Consider the following 17951-nt stretch of genomic DNA (forward strand, 5'->3'; position numbering starts at 1 on the left):
CCACAAGCAGGGAAGGAGGGGGCTGGTGAATAATGAAGAGTACATTAAGCTTGCTGTAGAAAGCCAGGCCGGGCCAACGTCATTTACTCCTTTCTAGGTAGGAGATCACTTTATCTAGTGATCCACCTCCAGAACTTGGGTATTTTACACTTTCAGATTTCTTTTCTCCTTTCTTTCTGTCTTTTTTGGGGGGTGCTGCACCGTCATGGCTTGCAGGACTTTAGTTCCCTAATCTGGGCCCCCTGTGGTTGAAGCACTGAGTCCTAACCACTGGACCGCCAGGAAATTCCCAGATTTATTTTATCAATATCCAGTAGAGTTTAGATTTACTTGTCTTACCATTTTGGGTGGTTGGTTCAAATCAGCATCTAAACAATGCCCACCTCCTTGCTCTTGGTTGCTAGCTGTCTTAGCTGATCTATGTAAATTCCCCCCAGTTTTCATTTCATTAAAAAAAAAAAAACTGGCTTATGTGTGAGTTTCTGCAGATGCAACTAAATTGCCAGGACTCCATCGCAATGAGTCTCCTAGCAGATTTCTGAGCACTTTGCTCTTTTGTGGGTCTCTTCCTAGGAACCCAAGTTATGGTGGCTGCAGAGAACGGCTGCTGTCATTCTGGAATGAGCTAGAGAGGCTTTTGTTAGTGTAAACTCTGAGATAATCCTCACGTCCTCAGAACTCAGTTACGGCTGAACATGAGTTGAATTATAATCAGAAATCCCTTGCTGTCTTGTGCATGCAGCACGAAACCAGCGTGGGTTTGACTCTGTTCAGATGTGGGTCCCATTTGCTCCTAGAATCGGAGTCAGTTCCCTTTTTCCCTCTCCACAGTCCGTCCACTCTCTCATCAGTGACTTTAAGGACCCGCCAACCGCCAAGTACCGGGCTGCACATGTCTTCTTCACTGACTGTGAGTATGGCTGTCACCTGCCACCCGGCCTTTTAGGCTAGCATTCCTGCACAGCCAGACTGACCCCAAACCAAGTCAGGCCAATAGCAAAGAAATGAATTGTTCCCACGTTTGTCCTGATCTTTCATTTTCTCTTCAAAAGACAAATTGTGTAAGAGAGAAAAACAAACGCCTACAAATACAAAACCTACTAGGTCATGCAGTCCTTCCTGATTAAAAAAAAAAAGCCCCTCTTCTAAGGGCTAGCGTGTTTAATGCCAAGAAGAATTTCCCAGTGCCAGCCTTGGTGCTCACAGGATAGCCTTCCAGACATTGCTATAAACTGCATTGCATTTCCACCTACTTTTCAACTGTTGATACAAAGACAGTCTGACCTGGTGGTGTTTGTATTAGGTAGAATTTATCATTGTCCTAGGATCCATTTTCTTGCTTTTTGAAGGTTTTGTGCATGGTACGTAGCGCAGGAGCATCTTGGTCAGTCTTTGTTAACGACAAAGAGAGATGAATAGGGCTGGACAGCTTGAGTGCGTGAAAATAACAGTTCACCCCATGTTCTCTCTGGTGAAAACCCCACAAAACTCACCATTGAGAAAATGGGAAAAGGGTCTTGCAGAGAACAGTTTTATACGCTCTGAAGATGGGTGGCAAAGGAAGCAGGTAGATGGCATTAGTAATAATAAACCAGTAACACGTTTCTAGGGACCTGAAGCTGTTTGTTTGGCCCAGGAGAGTCATGAGAAACTGTGGTTCCCCCACCAAGTGGGTCTCCTGTGCAGCTGAGTTCCTTAGAAGGCCTGCAGAAATGTCTGCATCACATTGCCCAATGATTTCATCTTTCTTATTTGATTTTTCCTAAGTATCTCATGTGTGGGGTGTTCGTTTACGTTATAGACCTTTTCCTGATCCCCTCTAGACCTCTCCTGGTTCTTTTTCTTCCTCTCCTTAATATCGGAAAGTGGGTTTTTAAATCAGCTCTCAATATCTCAGTCTTTATTGCCAGTTGTTTCTTTGTTCTACATGGAGGGCCTCCTAGGTGGTTTTGTATTCCTTTTATACCCTAGAGGCTGTAGGTTGTAGGATGGGATGGACTTCCTATTTGCCTTTTAAAAATCCTAATAATAAAGAATTCACCAGACGTGTGCAAATGTTGAAACGAACCAGCAAGCGGACAGGAAACCCTACCGTCTTTGTCATCCTGGCAGCTTGTCCAGATGCCCTGTTTAACGAGCTGGTAAAATCTCGAGCAGCCAAAGTCATCAAGACTCTGACGGAAATCAACATTGCATTTCTCCCATATGAATCCCAGGTGAGCCTGCGAGGAGACGGGCAGAGAATGCCTGCATCCTGGTTATTCTCTCAGGAACTCCAGCCAAGTCAGAGAGGGTGGGGCAGGGGTGCAGTAAAGAGAGTTGGGGAAGGAATTACTCAATGATGTCTTATGAGTGGATGTGTATGTAATGGAAACAGTCGTCCTTAGAGGGTCTGCCCACGATGCTTCACTCTTACTCTCCAGTTATTTCGGACTTTTTGCAGCCATAATGTCCTTCTTGGTGTTCATTTCATCCTCGCTCAGTGTTCACGCCTATTGGCTGACTCCTTGAATAAGTAAAAAGCAGCCAGTCCAGAAGGAGCTGGGAGGAGAGGAGGGGAAGGGATCAGACAACACCCATCTGCTGCAAAGGAGGCTGTTTTTATGTAGAGATAACCTCAGTTGTCACGTGTTGAGGAACAGATGGTAGCCTTCGTCACGAGCCGCTGTTAACGCTTCACGTGCTGAAACTGCTGCCCTTGGGGAAAAAAAAAGTCGTTAAACCAGTAAAAGTGAAGCTGATTGTGAGAGAATGTACAAAATTTATGCCATAGTATTTCAAGATTTGTTAAAATGCCTCCTCCTCGTCAAAAAGCAAAAAATAGCACAACTTCTGTGCGTTTTGTAGAGGTAAGAGATGGTTGTGGCATATCAGGGCTTTATGGATCAGCTTCTAATAATAGATGCCAGAGAGTGACGAATTCTTAGATAAGAAGACATGGAAAAAAATAAAGTGTGAATATTTTCAAAAGACAGTCTCCTTCCCTTCTCACTTGGCCTAAAGCCTATTCTCAGCCAAGGGCAGGAATTTTTTTTTCCTCTCAGTGAGCCCTGTCACCACCTGGATTGAACAAAATACAACTTGAGCATATTCAACCATATTGTATTTCATCTGTTTTTGTCTTTTTATGTTTGGTTTATTGTATGTCACATGTGCACGTATTTTTTTGTTTAGTTGCTAAATTGTGCCCAACTCTTAATGACCCCGTGGACTAGTCCACCAGGCTCCTCTGTCCATGAGATTTCCCAGACAAGAATACTGGAGTGGGTAGCCATGAAAAGTGATAATTTTTTTTTTTTTTTAACCTCGGGTTTTCAAGATGAGGGTAGTTCACATCAAGAGATTCTTCTGAGAGAATACTGATGGCTGGTAGCCTGCTGGTTTAAGAGGAAATTTTAAACCTCCAAAACCTTCCAAAAAGGATAAAAGAGAAAAATACTAAGAACCACTTTGAGGATAGGAAATTATTAAATCCACACAAAGCTCCTTTGTTTGCCACAGTCACAGCACAATTTCTAGCTTGTCCCTCTTTTATTTAAACTTACAATGGATGGCCGGTGTGGTCTGACAAGACCCCTCCCCTGCTCTCTCTCGGGCTCCTCATCAGTCATTAGACACAGGCATGCCTGCCTCAGGGCCTTGGCTTGACCAGCCCCTCCTCAGGGAGCCCCCTGGGAAGAAACTGCACCTCCTTCAAGCCCTCACTCAAATGTCCCCTCCTCAAGGAGGCCTCCTGTCCTCCCTGTCCAGCCGTCGGGCATTCTTTCTCTGCTTCTTCTGTTCTCATATACTTAACCATTTCCCACATACCATAAGATTTACTTTTCATTTTGTTCACTGTTTACTCATCTGCCTTCTCCTGCAAGACTGCATGCTCCTGAGGACAGTAATGGTTTGGCCACCAGCAGTTCCCAGTACACAAGGCCTGGCACCCAGCAGATGCCCAGCTGTATTTGTAGAATAAATGAACACTTGTTCTGTAGCCTCACTACAAGGCTTGGAGGGAACACCATTCTGGAAATATATATATGTTTTTATATATATACATATATATATGTTGTTGTTGTTCAGTCGCTGCGTCATATCCAGCTCTTTGCGACCCCATGAACTGCAGCACGCCAGGCTCCTCTGTCGTTGTGTATATACATATATATATTTCCCCTTTTTCAGGTGTATTCCTTGGACTCTGCTGACTCTTTCCAAAGCTTCTACAGTCCCCACAAGGCTCAGATGAAGAATCCGATCCTGGAGCGCCTGGCGGAGCAGATCGCAACTCTGTGCGCCACCCTGAAGGAGTACCCAGCCGTGCGGTACCGGGGGTAAGGCTGCACCCCAGGCTGCCTTCGGTGACCCCCCCCAAGTGAGGAACTTCCTCTGGCCTTCCCATTTTCTGGCAGTTGTCTCCAGAGGGTCAAGATCTGAGCATCTCACATTGACTATTTTCCAATGTTTTTGTTATTTTCTAAATTTTTAATGTGAACTATACTAATACATGCAGAAAAGGGCATGGAATACATATATTCAGTTATATAACCAAGCACAAACCCCCATGTAACTGTAAGCCAGATTTCCTTCAGTTTTTTATCTCTTTCTAACCTTACAAAGGGTCTTCCCTGGTGACTCAGATGGTAAAGAATCTGCCTTAAAACAAATACACTCTTTGAAAAAGACATTTCAGGGTAAGATAAAATACAAGGAGAATAATTCTCCAAAGGACACAGTCCTCAGATTGATCGAGTCATTCACTCGTCATTTACCTGCTGTGTGCTAAGTGCTAGGTTGGGGGCTTAACCTGAAGACACAGCCTCTGCCCTTGGAAGCCCCTGACCCAGGCGGGCAGGTAGGATGTGTACTGGCATAATGTACATCCGAGCTGTGCACACCTGCAGCGTAGGCCTGCAGGACCAGTGCCTTGGGGCAGTGCAGGCCACAGGCCTGGGCGTCCAGAGAGGAGCAAGCCCGGCTTCAGAGCAGAGGCGGCATCTGAGCCAAGGACAGGTTGGGATTTCAGTAGACCGATGAGGAGCTGGGGGCATTTTGTGTGGACAGTTGGGATGAGTGGAAGCATGACCCTGGAAAAGAAAGGGGAAGTTTGAGAAGGGCTGGCAGTCTCACCCTGCATATGTGCAGGCAGCAGGGCACGGGAAAACCATTTCTGGAGGCCTCGGGTGCCAGGTTTGGGGTCATGCCCTTCAGTGGTTGTCATTGGGCAGCCTCTGAGGGAGTGAACACAGAGGCGTGGGAGTGCAGGGGTCATAGTCATGCAAGGAGAAGCAACCAGAAGGCGGGATGCTGCCAGAGCAGTGGAGGGCCTAATCGGGAAGTGCCAAGGCGCCTCATCACCTCTTGTCCCTGGGGATGGGCACCCGTAGGACAACCCTCCCCCCACCAGGGTCCTCACCGACAGATGCCTGGCAGAAGTTAAAAAACGAGGGCTGGGAGCTCACTTGTTGGGAGGATGGGACTGGGGGTGGAGCTGCTTCTGCACTAAGAGCGGCCAGGTGGCGGGCAGCAGCCACATGATGAACATCACCCAGAGGAACTTAGGAGGCGCTGGAGGCTCAGCCAAGAGGGAAGGTCCAGAGGTTCTCAACTTGCATCTTATAGCTCTGCCAGCGGAAATGTCACTTCCAACAAAACAAAACAGGGTCCAAGGGAATTTGAACTGAGGGAAGTGAAGATCAAGTAGGTCAGGCTGAGATAGCCTGACGGTGGGGAAAGGACACGTGGCTGTGTCCACACTCTGCTGAAGTGTGGCTGTTTTAACTGGAGCTGCTTGGGAAGACCCCCTCTGTTTCCACTTGGATGGTTTTGTTTTTGGTTTTTTTTTTAAGAAACTAGAAAATCATTTACATTCCAGGCACTGAGCTAAGTATTTTGTTTTTTCCTTTTTAACCGTACATGTAATCTGAGTTATATTTTCTTGTAAAAGAATAATACAGATGAAGCTCATCTCTCCCTTGACCCTCCCGCACTGTCCTGCCTTCCTCCCTGAGGGCAGACGGTGCCATCCGTTGGGACAGGGTGGCTCACCCTCCGTCCCTCCTCCCTTGTCAGGGAATACAAAGACAACGCTTTGCTGGCTCAGCTAATCCAGGACAAGCTCGACGCCTACAAAGCCGATGACCCGACGATGGGGGAGGTAAGTCTGACCTGGCCCGTGTGGTTCTCTTGCCGAGGGACCACAGTGTCCATGGGGCAGCCTGGGCACAGCTGGCTTCCTTTGCTCACTGGGTGTGCATGAGCGCCCCTGTTTGTGCATACTGAGCTCCAGTGAAGCAAACGCCCAAGCCAGGTACAGGCAGGTGGTACAGGTTCTGTTCAGTGGAGCCGAGCGACTAGCTTATTTCTGTTCACTAGGACTTCTCCGGTGTTAGCACTGAAAGCCCTGTGTCATGGGAATCCCCTCAATGGAACAGAGTTGAAACCAGAAGAATGATGTTGTACATCTCTGGACCTTACTCAGATTTCACTAGTTTTTACGTGTGCTTGTGTGTGTGTGTGTGTGTGTGTGCAGTTCTGTGCAATTTTATCACATGCATCTCAGAACTAGCCCATCACTATCGTGACTTACACACTGATAGCCCCAGGTTCTGGGAACCCGCTCCGTCCCAGGCTGGCTGGGTTGGGTGATGGGTCCCCCTTTTGATAGCGGAACCCAGGTGGTGCTCTGCTTCGTAAACTCACTTTGCACCCTGCGTTTTGGATCTGCGTCAAAGGACCCTATTCCTGTGAAACAGACACACTGGATTCTCACATGGCGTGTGCTGGCCTCCTTGTCCAGCAGTAGATGGACTGAGTGCTTTCTGGGTCAGAGTTCACATCCTGCCGCCACGTTTCCCGGGAGGGCTAGCTGTGCTAGTCAGAGAAGCGGGAGTTGTATGGGGCGGTTCATGAAACCCTCCCCGGTGTCCTTCCTTCCAGGGCCCGGACAAGGCACGCTCCCAGCTCCTGATCCTGGACCGTGGTTTCGACCCCAGCTCCCCCGTCCTGCATGAGCTGACTTTTCAGGCTATGAGTTACGACCTGCTGCCTATTGAAAATGACGTATACAAGTAAGTACACGTGACTGCAGCTTTGCAAATGAACCAGACACACCTCTAATTTAAGGACACAGATGTCGTTAATCCTAGGAAAAGCAGGTACATTCATACAGTCTTTTTTTTTAATTTGGTTTTGGCTGCATTGGGTCTTGGTTGTGGCCGGCAGGCTTTCACTAGTTGTGGTGAATGGGCTTTCAGGCCTGGTTGCCCTGGGGCGTGTGAAATGTTAGTACCCTGACCAGAAATCTGACCCACATCTCCTGCACTAGAAGGCAGACCCTTAACCACTAGACCACCAGGGAAGTCCCCATACAGTCTCACTAATAAGCCTGCATGCTTTTTTTTGAGTCCCAAAGTGCAACTGCACCATCAGCTAGAAACCTCTGCCTGTTTTGGGGAACAAGAACTTGAAATGTTTAGTTCACAGCTCATGTCACTTCACTTCACAGCCGGTTTGGATGTGTTAATATTGTTGACTTGTGTAAGAGCGTACCTTACTCAGAGTTAAAACTTCTTAACTACAGACCATGAAATATGATGATAAAATATACCAGTAGGAGTTTCTTACCAAATTTTTTAAAATTAATTTATTAATTTATTTATTTTTGGCCACACCATGTGGCATGTGGGATCTTAGTTCCCCAACCAATAATTGAACCCACATCCCTGGCTTCGGAAGCACAGCGTCTTAACCATTGTACTGCCAGGGAAGTCCTGTACTACTGAGTTTTATTTGCACTTTACTTCATTGTAAACAGTTTTCTTGGTAGCAGTCATCAGAAACTCAATCTCTAAAAACATAGTTTTCTTTTTATGGGAACAGACTACATTGCTCTCGTGTCATTGATTTTATAACCTCAACCATAAAGATAGTGGTTTCAAAATGAAGATTCTAAAAATATGACTGAATCTCAGCTTTCCCCCTTTGGTATCTGTAATTCTCGATTTCCCTTAGATGTTCACGGTTGTACTTGTGACAGTTTGCTGAGGGCCTGTTGCAGGCAGCTGCCAGAGGCTATTTCAGTCCCACACATTAAGGATGGTGTCCCAGGCCATCCCAGGAACAAGTGTGATCCCCGCCTCTCCTTTCCAAGTGCCTCCAAAACCACCTATAACCTGACTGCACACCTGAGCCAGGTGGCTCCAGTGGAGCACTTACCAACTGACCCTGAGGGTTTTAAAACAGAACTTCAAGTCAGTTGACTTTGATCAGACCTTTAGGTCTCTTCCTGCCCTAGAAATTGGTAGCCTTGGGAATTCCCTGGTGGTCCAGTGGTTAGGAGTCCATGCCTCTGATGAGGGCCTGGGTTCAACCCTGGTCAGGGAACTAAGATCCCACAAGATGTGTGGTGTGGCAAAAAAAAAAAAAAAAAAGGAAACCACCAGCCTCATTAGATGCCACAGACCTGACGCAGACAGCGGCACCTCAGATGATCGGAGGGCTTGCTGTGCAGTCGTTCGTGTGAGCGTCGGTCTGTTATAAACCAGGGGATTGGGTGAACTGTGTGGGACGTCTCCTGTCCAGGTACGAGACGAGCGGCATCGGGGAGGCGCGGGTGAAGGAGGTGCTCCTGGACGAGGACGACGACCTCTGGATAGCGCTGCGCCACAAGCACATCGCGGAGGTGTCCCAGTAAGAGCCTGCCCTGCGCCTGCCCCAGGCCCCAGGGCTCACCCCACCGACACGGCGGGGCGCGGGTGCTGGGCGCCAGTGCGCGTTCTCTGGGCTCCTTGGGCAGAGCTCACCAGTGCAGGCAGGAGTCCCTTGCTTCTGCTAAGTCACCTACCTTCTAACCAGTGATGATGAATCCCTTCTGATATCTGAGCTCAGGCTATACCAATCTCATGAATTTAGAAAACCCTTTCCGTGTTAGGGTTACTTTTAAGGTTTTTAGAAAGCGTTTATAGAAAGCGTTTTCTCATTTCAAGATGCTTTATAAACACTAAACACTTGAAGCCAGTTTGTTCCATTGAAAGATCTACTACATACAATTTAGGGTTTTTGTTTTTAAATATATAGCTGGTATGTCTCCTTCCTCCTTGTTGTCATACCTAAACTTATTCTCAGCAAGAGTCAATGCATATACTAATCTCTATACGGAAGGGAGTACCTTGCTCAGAAAATGTTTCAAAATGTTTCTAACTCTGGAAAGTTTTTATTAGGCTGTTAAGCTGTAGATAACAAGTTTGCTTTTGCAGAAGGACACATTCTGCTACACTGAGTTGATAATATCCACAGGAAGTTCACAAGGAACAGTGAGAAAATACTATAGCCTGGGATAGTTGCTTAGAAAAGTATTCTCCAAACCTTGGAGGATCATTCAACTTTAGAAAAACGTTACTTCACATTTGCAGTTATCTTATTTTATTTATACATTCGATATATGCTTTATTGTACTAATGTGCATATTTGATAGCATATACAAAAACATAAATTTGAAAAGGATGAAGTAAAATTATATACATAGATGTCCTAACATTTTCTTTTCTGTTCACAAATTGTCTTGTACACCTAACTCTGGAGACCCCTGGTTTAGAGTATTAGGAAAATGGCATATCTCTCTCTCCTCTTAGAAAATCACTTGAAATCTATACCTAAGGGCAGGAAAAGTCACTGCATAGTCCTAAAGGAAGGATGTTGTGTGACTCTTTATAGGCAGTGGTCCCCAACCATTTTGGCATCAGAGACCAGTTTCATGGAAAACAGTTTTTCCACGGATGCAGAGTCAGGAGATGGTTTGGGGATGATTCAAGTGCGTTACATTTACTGTGCACTTTATCTCTATTGTTACTACATCAGCTCCAGCTCAGATCATCAGGCGTTAGATCCCGGAGGCTGGGGACCCCGATACAGAGGCACTTGGTGCCGCATTGAAGCTTAGCTGCCTCCTTCTCTCTTCCAGGGAAGTCACCCGTTCTCTGAAGGATTTTTCTTCCAGCAAGAGAATGAATACTGGTGAGAAGGTAAACCCATATCCATACTCCAGTGCCCTTTGGGTTCATCCCTGCTTTCTCTCTAGGGGTGAGGAGGACACCTCAGTATAGGACTAGTGAACTGGGGGCTCAGAGGGGTTCCTGGTCCTCTCTTCATCTCTTACTATTTTGTCTTCTTTTTGTATTCAAGATTGAGACCTGGAACCCACATCTTCTAATATTTATAAAGAGCTTCTTTTTGTTACTCTGAGGATTAACATTTACTGCTCTGGATCACAATACACATTAAGCCAGAAGAACTCGCTAAAACCTTTTTTAGCTTGTGGTAGCAACAGAATTCATAGCCCAATTCACCTGGGCCTCTCCTTCTCCCTGCTGGTTATCAGAGGTGTTTATTCCTCTTGGAAACGCCACTCTAATTGTGCTGCTCCCTGGCCTAGGATCATTTAGTGATTTCCCGATCCCAGTAGAATCAAGCCCCACCGTGGACACGCCTTAACAGCACCCAGGTCATTGGGCCCCACGGACTCTCATCTCTGCCGCCCTCCTCCTTGCCACCCACCACGGCTGAAGCCATGCCTGAGCTCCTTCCCCAGCCTTGCCTTATGCGGTCCCTGTCCTTTGGCTCAGGCATTGTCTTCCCTGACAATGGGAGGTGCCCCTGCTCTGTGCACCCTCACTTGTGAGTCCCTCCAGAAGTGCTAACCCACTCCGTTATAATGACTCCTCTGCTGTGTGTGAGCTCCATGAGAGCAAAAATTCTTTTCTGTTTGTTTTTGTCCTTGTACCTCTAGGACCTAAAAGTGCCTGGTGTGTAGTAGTCATTCAATAATTTTTTACTGAGTACATGAATGGGATTAGGTCAGTCACCCAGGTGGAAAGTCAGCAGACCCCTTCCACCTGCCAGGGTGAGATTCCAGCCTTCTCTCACCTTTTCACTGCTTCCTACCTGTCTGCACAACTCTGGCCTTTCTGCAGAGATGAAATGGGAATTGATGCCATGACTGCTTGAGCCAAGTATGCAGAAAAGCAGTGTAGAGATGAAAAATTGCTCTCTCCTGGCAAGAACTGTGCCCTCAGTTACTTTATGGTCCAATAAATAAAACATAATTGCTAGACTTTGAGGTCTGTTCCCCACCTATAAGATAGTCACAGTATTTGGATCAGTAATTTTTTTGAGCCAGAGACGTGGAAATCTAAACACACATGATCTTGTGTTTAACGGGTGCATTTGGGGGGGTTACAGAACATGTGCTCAGGAGTCCGGTGCTAGCTGCTGTCCTGTGCTGGGCCCACCCCCCGGGCCACCCTCTTAGCTCAGGGCCATCGGAGTGAGACGATGTGCTTCCCTCTCCCCACAGACCACCATGCGGGACCTGTCCCAGATGCTGAAGAAGATGCCCCAGTACCAGAAAGAGCTCAGCAAGGTATGTTGTTACTGCTCCTCAGTCGCTCAATCGCGCCAGACTCTTTGCGGCCAAAGAGCAAGGTATGATGATCCAAAATGATCCATTTTATTATGAATATAAACAGCTGCAAAGACTCCTCAAAGCCCCGTGACACTCACGGATTGATGGAAATCCACAAGTTTTTAGTCATCTGCAGTTTTTAAAAATGTAATTTATTTCTGGCTGTGCTGGGTCTTTGTTGCTGTGCGGCGAGCGGGAGCTCCTCTCTAGCTGCAGTGTGTCGACTTCTCATTGTGGTGGCTTCTGCTGCAGAGGACAGGCTCCAGGGTGTGTGGGCTTCAGTAGTTGCGGCACGCAGGCTCGGTAGTTGTGACTCACAGGCTTAGTTGCTCCACGGCATGTGGAATCTTCCCAGACCACGGAGTGAACCTGAGTCTCCTACATTGGCAGGTGGATTCTTGACCACTGAGCCACCAGGGAGGCCCCCATCTTCAATTTTTATTAGAAAAAAAAATGAAAGTTGGGGAAAGAAAGTTTATTTCCTAAGACTTTTTTCTCTCTGTATCCTTCCAATTCCTTACCCCATGGGCCTGCAAGATTGGGCTCAGAGGAGGTCACGGTGATCTGGGAGTCACGCAGCGCTCTTCTGCCTGTGTGTTCCTCACTCACTGCCCGAGTGGTCACTAAATCCAGCCCTAAGGAGAAGGGTATTGAGCGCCACCTGCTGGAGGGAGGAGTATCAAAGGATTTGTGGACACAGTGAAACTGTCACACCACCCTGCCCCCTTAAAGGATTTCTCCTTCCTCTTGACTCTTGTAGGTGTTTCTGTCCCTCTGCCCGACACACAGTTCTCTACTTGAACGCATATTTCATCTCCTTTATGAGGCTGGGGACTCCTAGGCACCTAGCACCGTGTTCATACTTAGCAGCTACTCAGCAAATGCTGCGTGAGTCAGTGAGAGATTCCCTGACCACACACTCTCTATTTTGTCCTAGTATTCGACCCACCTGCACCTTGCCGAGGACTGTATGAAGCATTACCAAGGCACTGTGGATAAGCTCTGCCGGGTGGAACAGGTAGGGCCCTTTCCTTCTCCTTCTGCCAGGCTGGTTTACTTGCCCAGCTGAATGTTAACGTCTTACCTTGAACATCCCGCAGAATCATAGGAAATAGAAATGGGAAAGCCTGCTAGATCCTGTTGTTTCAACTCTGGAGCCAGTGCAGTTCCTCTCAATGGTAGGGACTAGAGTGGTCCGGAATGCCGTGCCGTTTGGGGTTTGCATGTCTGACTTTGCAGATGCTCCCTGAAATAGCAGAAGAGACTTATGAGGTGCACTGAGCCCTGCACTGACAGAGCTGGCTGGATATTAACTCTTGAGTGTCCTTTCCTCCTGCTGTGGCCGCACCAGCTTGGAGACCTAGAGGCCGAAAGCGGGCAGTGTAGCCGAAGGACAGAAATCCGCCCACGGCCTCCCTGATCACAGTTACCATCAGGGTTCTGTCCTGTCACTGATTCGTTTGATGTGCTTGTTTTTCTTTTCCTCTGTGAAGGGATATAACAAAACTGCCACATTTTCCAGGAGTGTCGTGTGGAATCGCTAATCCTGGCGCTGCATTCCTCATGTGTGATAATTCTCATCCAGGGTCTGCGTCTAAGGGAAGGGGGGAATCCCATGATGTGAAACCTCAGCCAAAGGGTCTCTTTTCACAGAAAAAACAACTCATGTTCTCAGTGTGAGGCTAAGATCTAAATCCCCTGGTTTGATGTGACAGGCTGGGGTTAGGTTCCTAAGATGAGCTGTGATTCGTGGACTCTCTCAGTGGTCCTGCTGAAATCCATCAGTTTCACAGGGATCTCTGCAAACACAAGGCGTCCTCACCATCAGAACATGACTCTCCAGAAGACAGGTTATCCCTGGACCGGTACAAATGCAGTTGAGATTCACCCTGGGAAGTCTACATTTTTTCAGAAGTGCCCAGAGGTACTTGTTGAACTAGTAACATTCAATTTGACTTTGAGGGAGTATTAGGGTCAGTCCTGCTGTGCAGATGTCTGTTGAGGCTTCACTGAGGGCTGAAGGGGCCTCAGAGAGGGGGGGCCCTGCCTTCCTCTGATTCAGGCTGGGTAGAGATACCCCAACTCGAGATCATACTTGTTGCAGGCTCCTGGGATTTTGAGAGAAAAAAGGCAATCTTCTGGCAACTTCTGTAAGAGCTACAGAGAAAGTTGCAGAACAAGACCAGATGGTTCTGGATGTGCCGAGACCTACGTGCTGCTTTCTCGGGCCTGTCGAGAACGGATCTGCCTCTTGCCTGAGTCATGGGCGATGGGGGGTGGCAGAGACTATGCTTACTCCACTCTTTTTCATCAGTTCTGTTGTCAGCTTCCCCTTCCTTCATCTCCCTCAGTGAGATGTGCAGGTTTGGAAGCCCATGTTTTTTCTCTTCCCCCTAAAAGTGTTAGAAGATTAAAAGCAGAGTTTTTAAAAAATCCAGAATAGTTTTTAAAAAAAACTCCCCCTTCTGTGCCAGGGGAAGCACAGCAGGAGGAGTCTAGCCAGGCAGAGGCACCTCACAATACTGACGCTTTTCATCCCCTGAAGCCCCGAGCTCTCTGCAGGGCTGTGTCCCTCCTGGGGACCTACCGGGATTGAGGCTTTCCCTGAGGAATCAGCTGAGGCTCACTGGCACTCAACCTGGAGGGAAAAGCCTACCTTTCAACAACATGGCAAATCTGTGTGGTCTCTGGTTTTGGAAAGTGAAACCTGGGGCTTTCCTCAGCTCTTACCGATGTCATGGAAACCCGTGCTGATTAACTGCAGCATGTGGGGGAGCTCAAGCACCTGTCGCTGACCTTCCCCAACCAAGCCACACATTACAGACATCCACGGACAGCCCGTTTTCTAATAGTTACCGTCTATCCAGACTGTTGCCATGGGGCCAACACGGTGTGTTTTCTGCAGGACCTGGCCATGGGCACGGATGCTGAAGGGGAGAAGATCAAGGACCCCATGAGAGCCATCGTCCCCATTCTGCTGGATGCAAATGTCAGCACTTATGACAAAATCCGCATCATCCTTCTCTACATCTTTTTGAAGAATGGTAGGAACAGCCGGATATGACAGAGGAGACAGGCCCTTTCTTGGGGAAAATGAGGCAGCTGGGAGGGAGAGAACAAAGTGAAAAACAGCTCAAGAGACAAGGAAAAGGGAAGGAAAAGGGTGTCTAATAGGAAGGTCCGAGGGGCTCTTTACAGCTGGAGAAACGTAGGCAGATCAGCTGCAGCTAGAGGCTGTGTATCCCCCAGTGATTCTAGAGTTAGTCGGAGGGACAGGATAATGAGAAGAGGGCTGGGTGAGGACAGCAGGGAGAGTCTATCAGCTGTATAGCCAGTTTATTAGAGCATTTCTGCCAGAGACTTTTAACTTACCCCACATTTGTAATCTGTGCCTTTATTTATTTGTTTTTATTTGGCTGCACTGGGTCTTGCTGTGGGATGCGGGATCTTTAGTTCACCAACCAGGGATCAAACTCAGGCCCCCTGCACTGGGAGCCTGGAGTCTTAGCCACTGGACCACCAGGGAAGCCCCCAATCTGTGCCCATAAATAAGGGATCTTTATGCACATATAGTTGCCAGAAGTGTCCACTGTGCAAAAAGATGGACACAGAGACTCTCTTGTCCAAGCTGACTGTGACGTGGGCCCGGGATGGTGGGGACGGCTGAGAAGCAGGAGATGGATGGAAAGACAGGTCAGGAGGGGCAGTTGCTGGTGGTCATAGCCCAGGACAGAGTGGCTAGAGTTGAACAGGAGTCCTGGCCCTGCCTTGTCTTACAGTAAAGTCGATACATTGAGCGGATTAGTTCCCACTGATGCCAAGGAGGAGAGGGGGCGCCATCCCCCACCACAGGCACTTGGCTCTGCTTCTGAGTGTGCGATGCACAGTGGCTGGTATGGTGATCAGGGTTTTGTTCTTGCAGGCATCACTGAGGAAAACCTGAACAAACTGATCCAGCACGCTCAGATCCCGCCGGAGGACAGTGAGATCATCACGAACATGGCACACCTCGGGGTGCCCATCGTCACAGACGTGAGCGCCAGCCTCGTGTTGTGGGGGAAGCCCAGGGGAGGCGGCAGCTCTCATCTCTTCTCCCCTAACTTCCTTAACACAGCTTATGATACACACACTCAACATCGAGAAAGAAAAAATCAGAGGAAGGCAGGTGTAGAGGTATAAACAGAATCATGGTGTAGTGCCGGGAAGCCAGGCGGGCACATCAAAGAGGCACCATGTGGTCTCAAAGCTGAGCTGTGCCCGTGAACCAGCCCAAGACACACCAGCTCCATCCTGCGTGTCTTGAGTCAGCCTGGCTCAGCCGTTAGGACATTCAGACTCAGCATCTTCTGTGAGGTTGCTGTCAGGCCGTCTTGAGACCTTTGAGTCTGCTACTCTGGCAATGACTCGGGACCCAGTTGGGGCAGGTTTTAGGGGCCCAACTGGCAGTGAGCTCTAGAAGAGGCTGAGGCGGGAGGGGCCCCCTACCAGGAACCTTGCTTGTAGGAACCCTGCTTCCTGCAGGGAGTCAGTGCTGATAAAACCGGGCTGTAGGTTGGCTCCTTCTGGAATCTTATTAGAGTCAAGAGCTTTGTTCCAGAGCCACCAGACCAGAGACCTGTGACTGGGGGTCATTTAGTGTTCAAGGGACCAAATGAGAATGGAGATGATTCTCTCAGTGCACCCTGTGCTGCTGAAGCAAAATCAAAGGACAGGTCTCACCAGAGCAGGATTTTCTTCTGTTGTTCAGTGGCCAAGTCGTGTCTGACTCTCTGTGACCCCATGGACTGCAGCATACCAGGTCTCTCTGTCCTTCACCATCTCCCTGAGTTTGCCCAAACTCAGGTCCATTGAGTCAGTGATGCCATCCAACCATCTCATCCTCTGTCGCCCCCTTTTCCTCCTGCCTTCAGTCTGTCCCAGCATCAGGGTCTTTTCCAGTGAGTCAGCTCTTCGTACCAGATGGCCGAAGTATTAGAGTGTCAGCTTCAGTATCAGTCTTTCCAATGAGTATTCAAGGTTGATTATCTTTAAGATTGACTGGTTTGATCTCCTTGCTGTCCAAGGGACTCTCAAGAGTCTTCTCCAGTAATTGACAACAAACTATTTTTTTTAACTTCTTGCCTTTGTAAAAAACGGTTCTTATATGTTTGAGCCACATTGGCCATTTTTTAAGGCATTAAAAAAGAACCAAGTTTGCTCCAGATTCTTGGGCTGGAGCCCATGGGCATAGTCTGGGCTTTTCCAGGAAAACCTCTCCATGTGTTAGCCTTTTTCCAAGGCTGATTCCCCACAGGGAGCCCTGGGACCAGCGGGGCCATGTGGGCCCAGGTGCTGACTCAGAGCCGCCTGTCATGTGTTTGCCTTCAGTCCACCCTGCGTCGCAGGAGCAAGCCGGAGCGGAAGGAGCGTATCAGTGAGCAGACCTACCAGCTCTCACGATGGACCCCAATCATCAAAGACATCATGGAGGTCAGCACAGGCTGGGACGAGGGTGCGAGGCCTGCAGGGCCTGGGGGCTTCAGCCTCACCTACCCTCAGGTGGCAGTGACACCTGAGGCTTTGCATCTGGGCCTCGGAGGGTTTGCGCAGAGCAGCCCCAGGAGACAGTCAGCCAGACGCGGGTTCCCCAGATCCACATGATTCAGCCCCAGAGTAGGGCCCCCTTGATGGTATTGCAGTGCCTGAAGGTCATATGAGTAGTGAGCTCCACACCGAGGGCACAGCAGCAGGGAGGGCATTCAGAAAGTGACCCCAGGCCCCCCAGCTGCTCCTGTCACATCAGCCAGAGACCCTGGCAAGCACCTTTCTGTTCAGATCATCCCCTGCCTGCACGTTCTCGCTCTCCACCTCCTGAATCCTGCCTTTCTGCGAAGTCCCCGTCCGGTCTCACTGTCTCCGCACACTGAGCACCACGTAGCTGAGCGCCCAGCACCACAGAGGCCTCCCTGGCCTCCTGCAGCAGGTGTCAGAGCTGCTCTGTGTGTGTTTGTGTGCCGCTCGCTGGGTTGGGTCATTGTTTTAGACCTTGGCCCTGCGCCCTCTCCTCCCATGTCCTCTGGCACCATGCCTTGTGCACAGATGGTGTTTTGCATCTGTGAAGGGAAGGTAGCCCAGGTGTCCCTTCCTCCCCTCCCCCTTGTAGTTCAAGGTCAAGGAAACTGTAGAACCCTGCCCCACGGGAGCTCTGGAGTGGGGCCTGGAGATGGGCTGTCCAGCTGCTGCCCTTGGACAGGACTGAGGTCCAGAGAATAAAGAGACTCGCCCAGGATCCCTTTGCGAATTCATAGCAGTCCAGGTGTCCCCACTGAATTGTATGCTAAAATAGCTATATTTTAAATATACAGAGTGCGTCAGCTTCCTATTTTTAAATCCCACAAACGGAAAGGATGGGTGAACATGAGACATCTAGAAACCAGTGACATCTTTTTGCCTGGCAGAGTAGGCCAACCCCCCACCTCATTCCCTCCTTCACTCTCTGCTCCTTCTTCCTCTCTCCGCCCAGCCC

General features: G+C 48.7%; 1 protein-coding gene across 2 annotated transcripts in view; it reads left to right on the forward strand.

Moving 5' to 3' along the window:
- STXBP1 (syntaxin binding protein 1) overlaps positions 1–17951 on the forward strand; it is a 67633-nt gene that overhangs the window by 36344 nt on the left and 13338 nt on the right. For both annotated transcript variants that reach the window (XM_061433582.1, XM_061433581.1), the window contains exons 5-16: positions 832–910; positions 2113–2216; positions 4171–4319; positions 6058–6142; positions 6925–7055; positions 8569–8676; positions 9947–10007; positions 11339–11404; positions 12384–12464; positions 14352–14490; positions 15369–15478; positions 16814–16915. In XM_061433582.1, coding sequence (XP_061289566.1) covers positions 832–910; positions 2113–2216; positions 4171–4319; positions 6058–6142; positions 6925–7055; positions 8569–8676; positions 9947–10007; positions 11339–11404; positions 12384–12464; positions 14352–14490; positions 15369–15478; positions 16814–16915 — 1215 coding nt within the window. The remainder of the gene's footprint in view (positions 1–831; positions 911–2112; positions 2217–4170; positions 4320–6057; positions 6143–6924; positions 7056–8568; positions 8677–9946; positions 10008–11338; positions 11405–12383; positions 12465–14351; positions 14491–15368; positions 15479–16813; positions 16916–17951) is intronic.

The sequence above is a fragment of the Bos javanicus genome, chromosome 11 (genome assembly GCF_032452875.1).
Source record: "Bos javanicus breed banteng chromosome 11, ARS-OSU_banteng_1.0, whole genome shotgun sequence".
Lineage (NCBI taxonomy): Eukaryota > Metazoa > Chordata > Mammalia > Artiodactyla > Bovidae > Bos > Bos javanicus.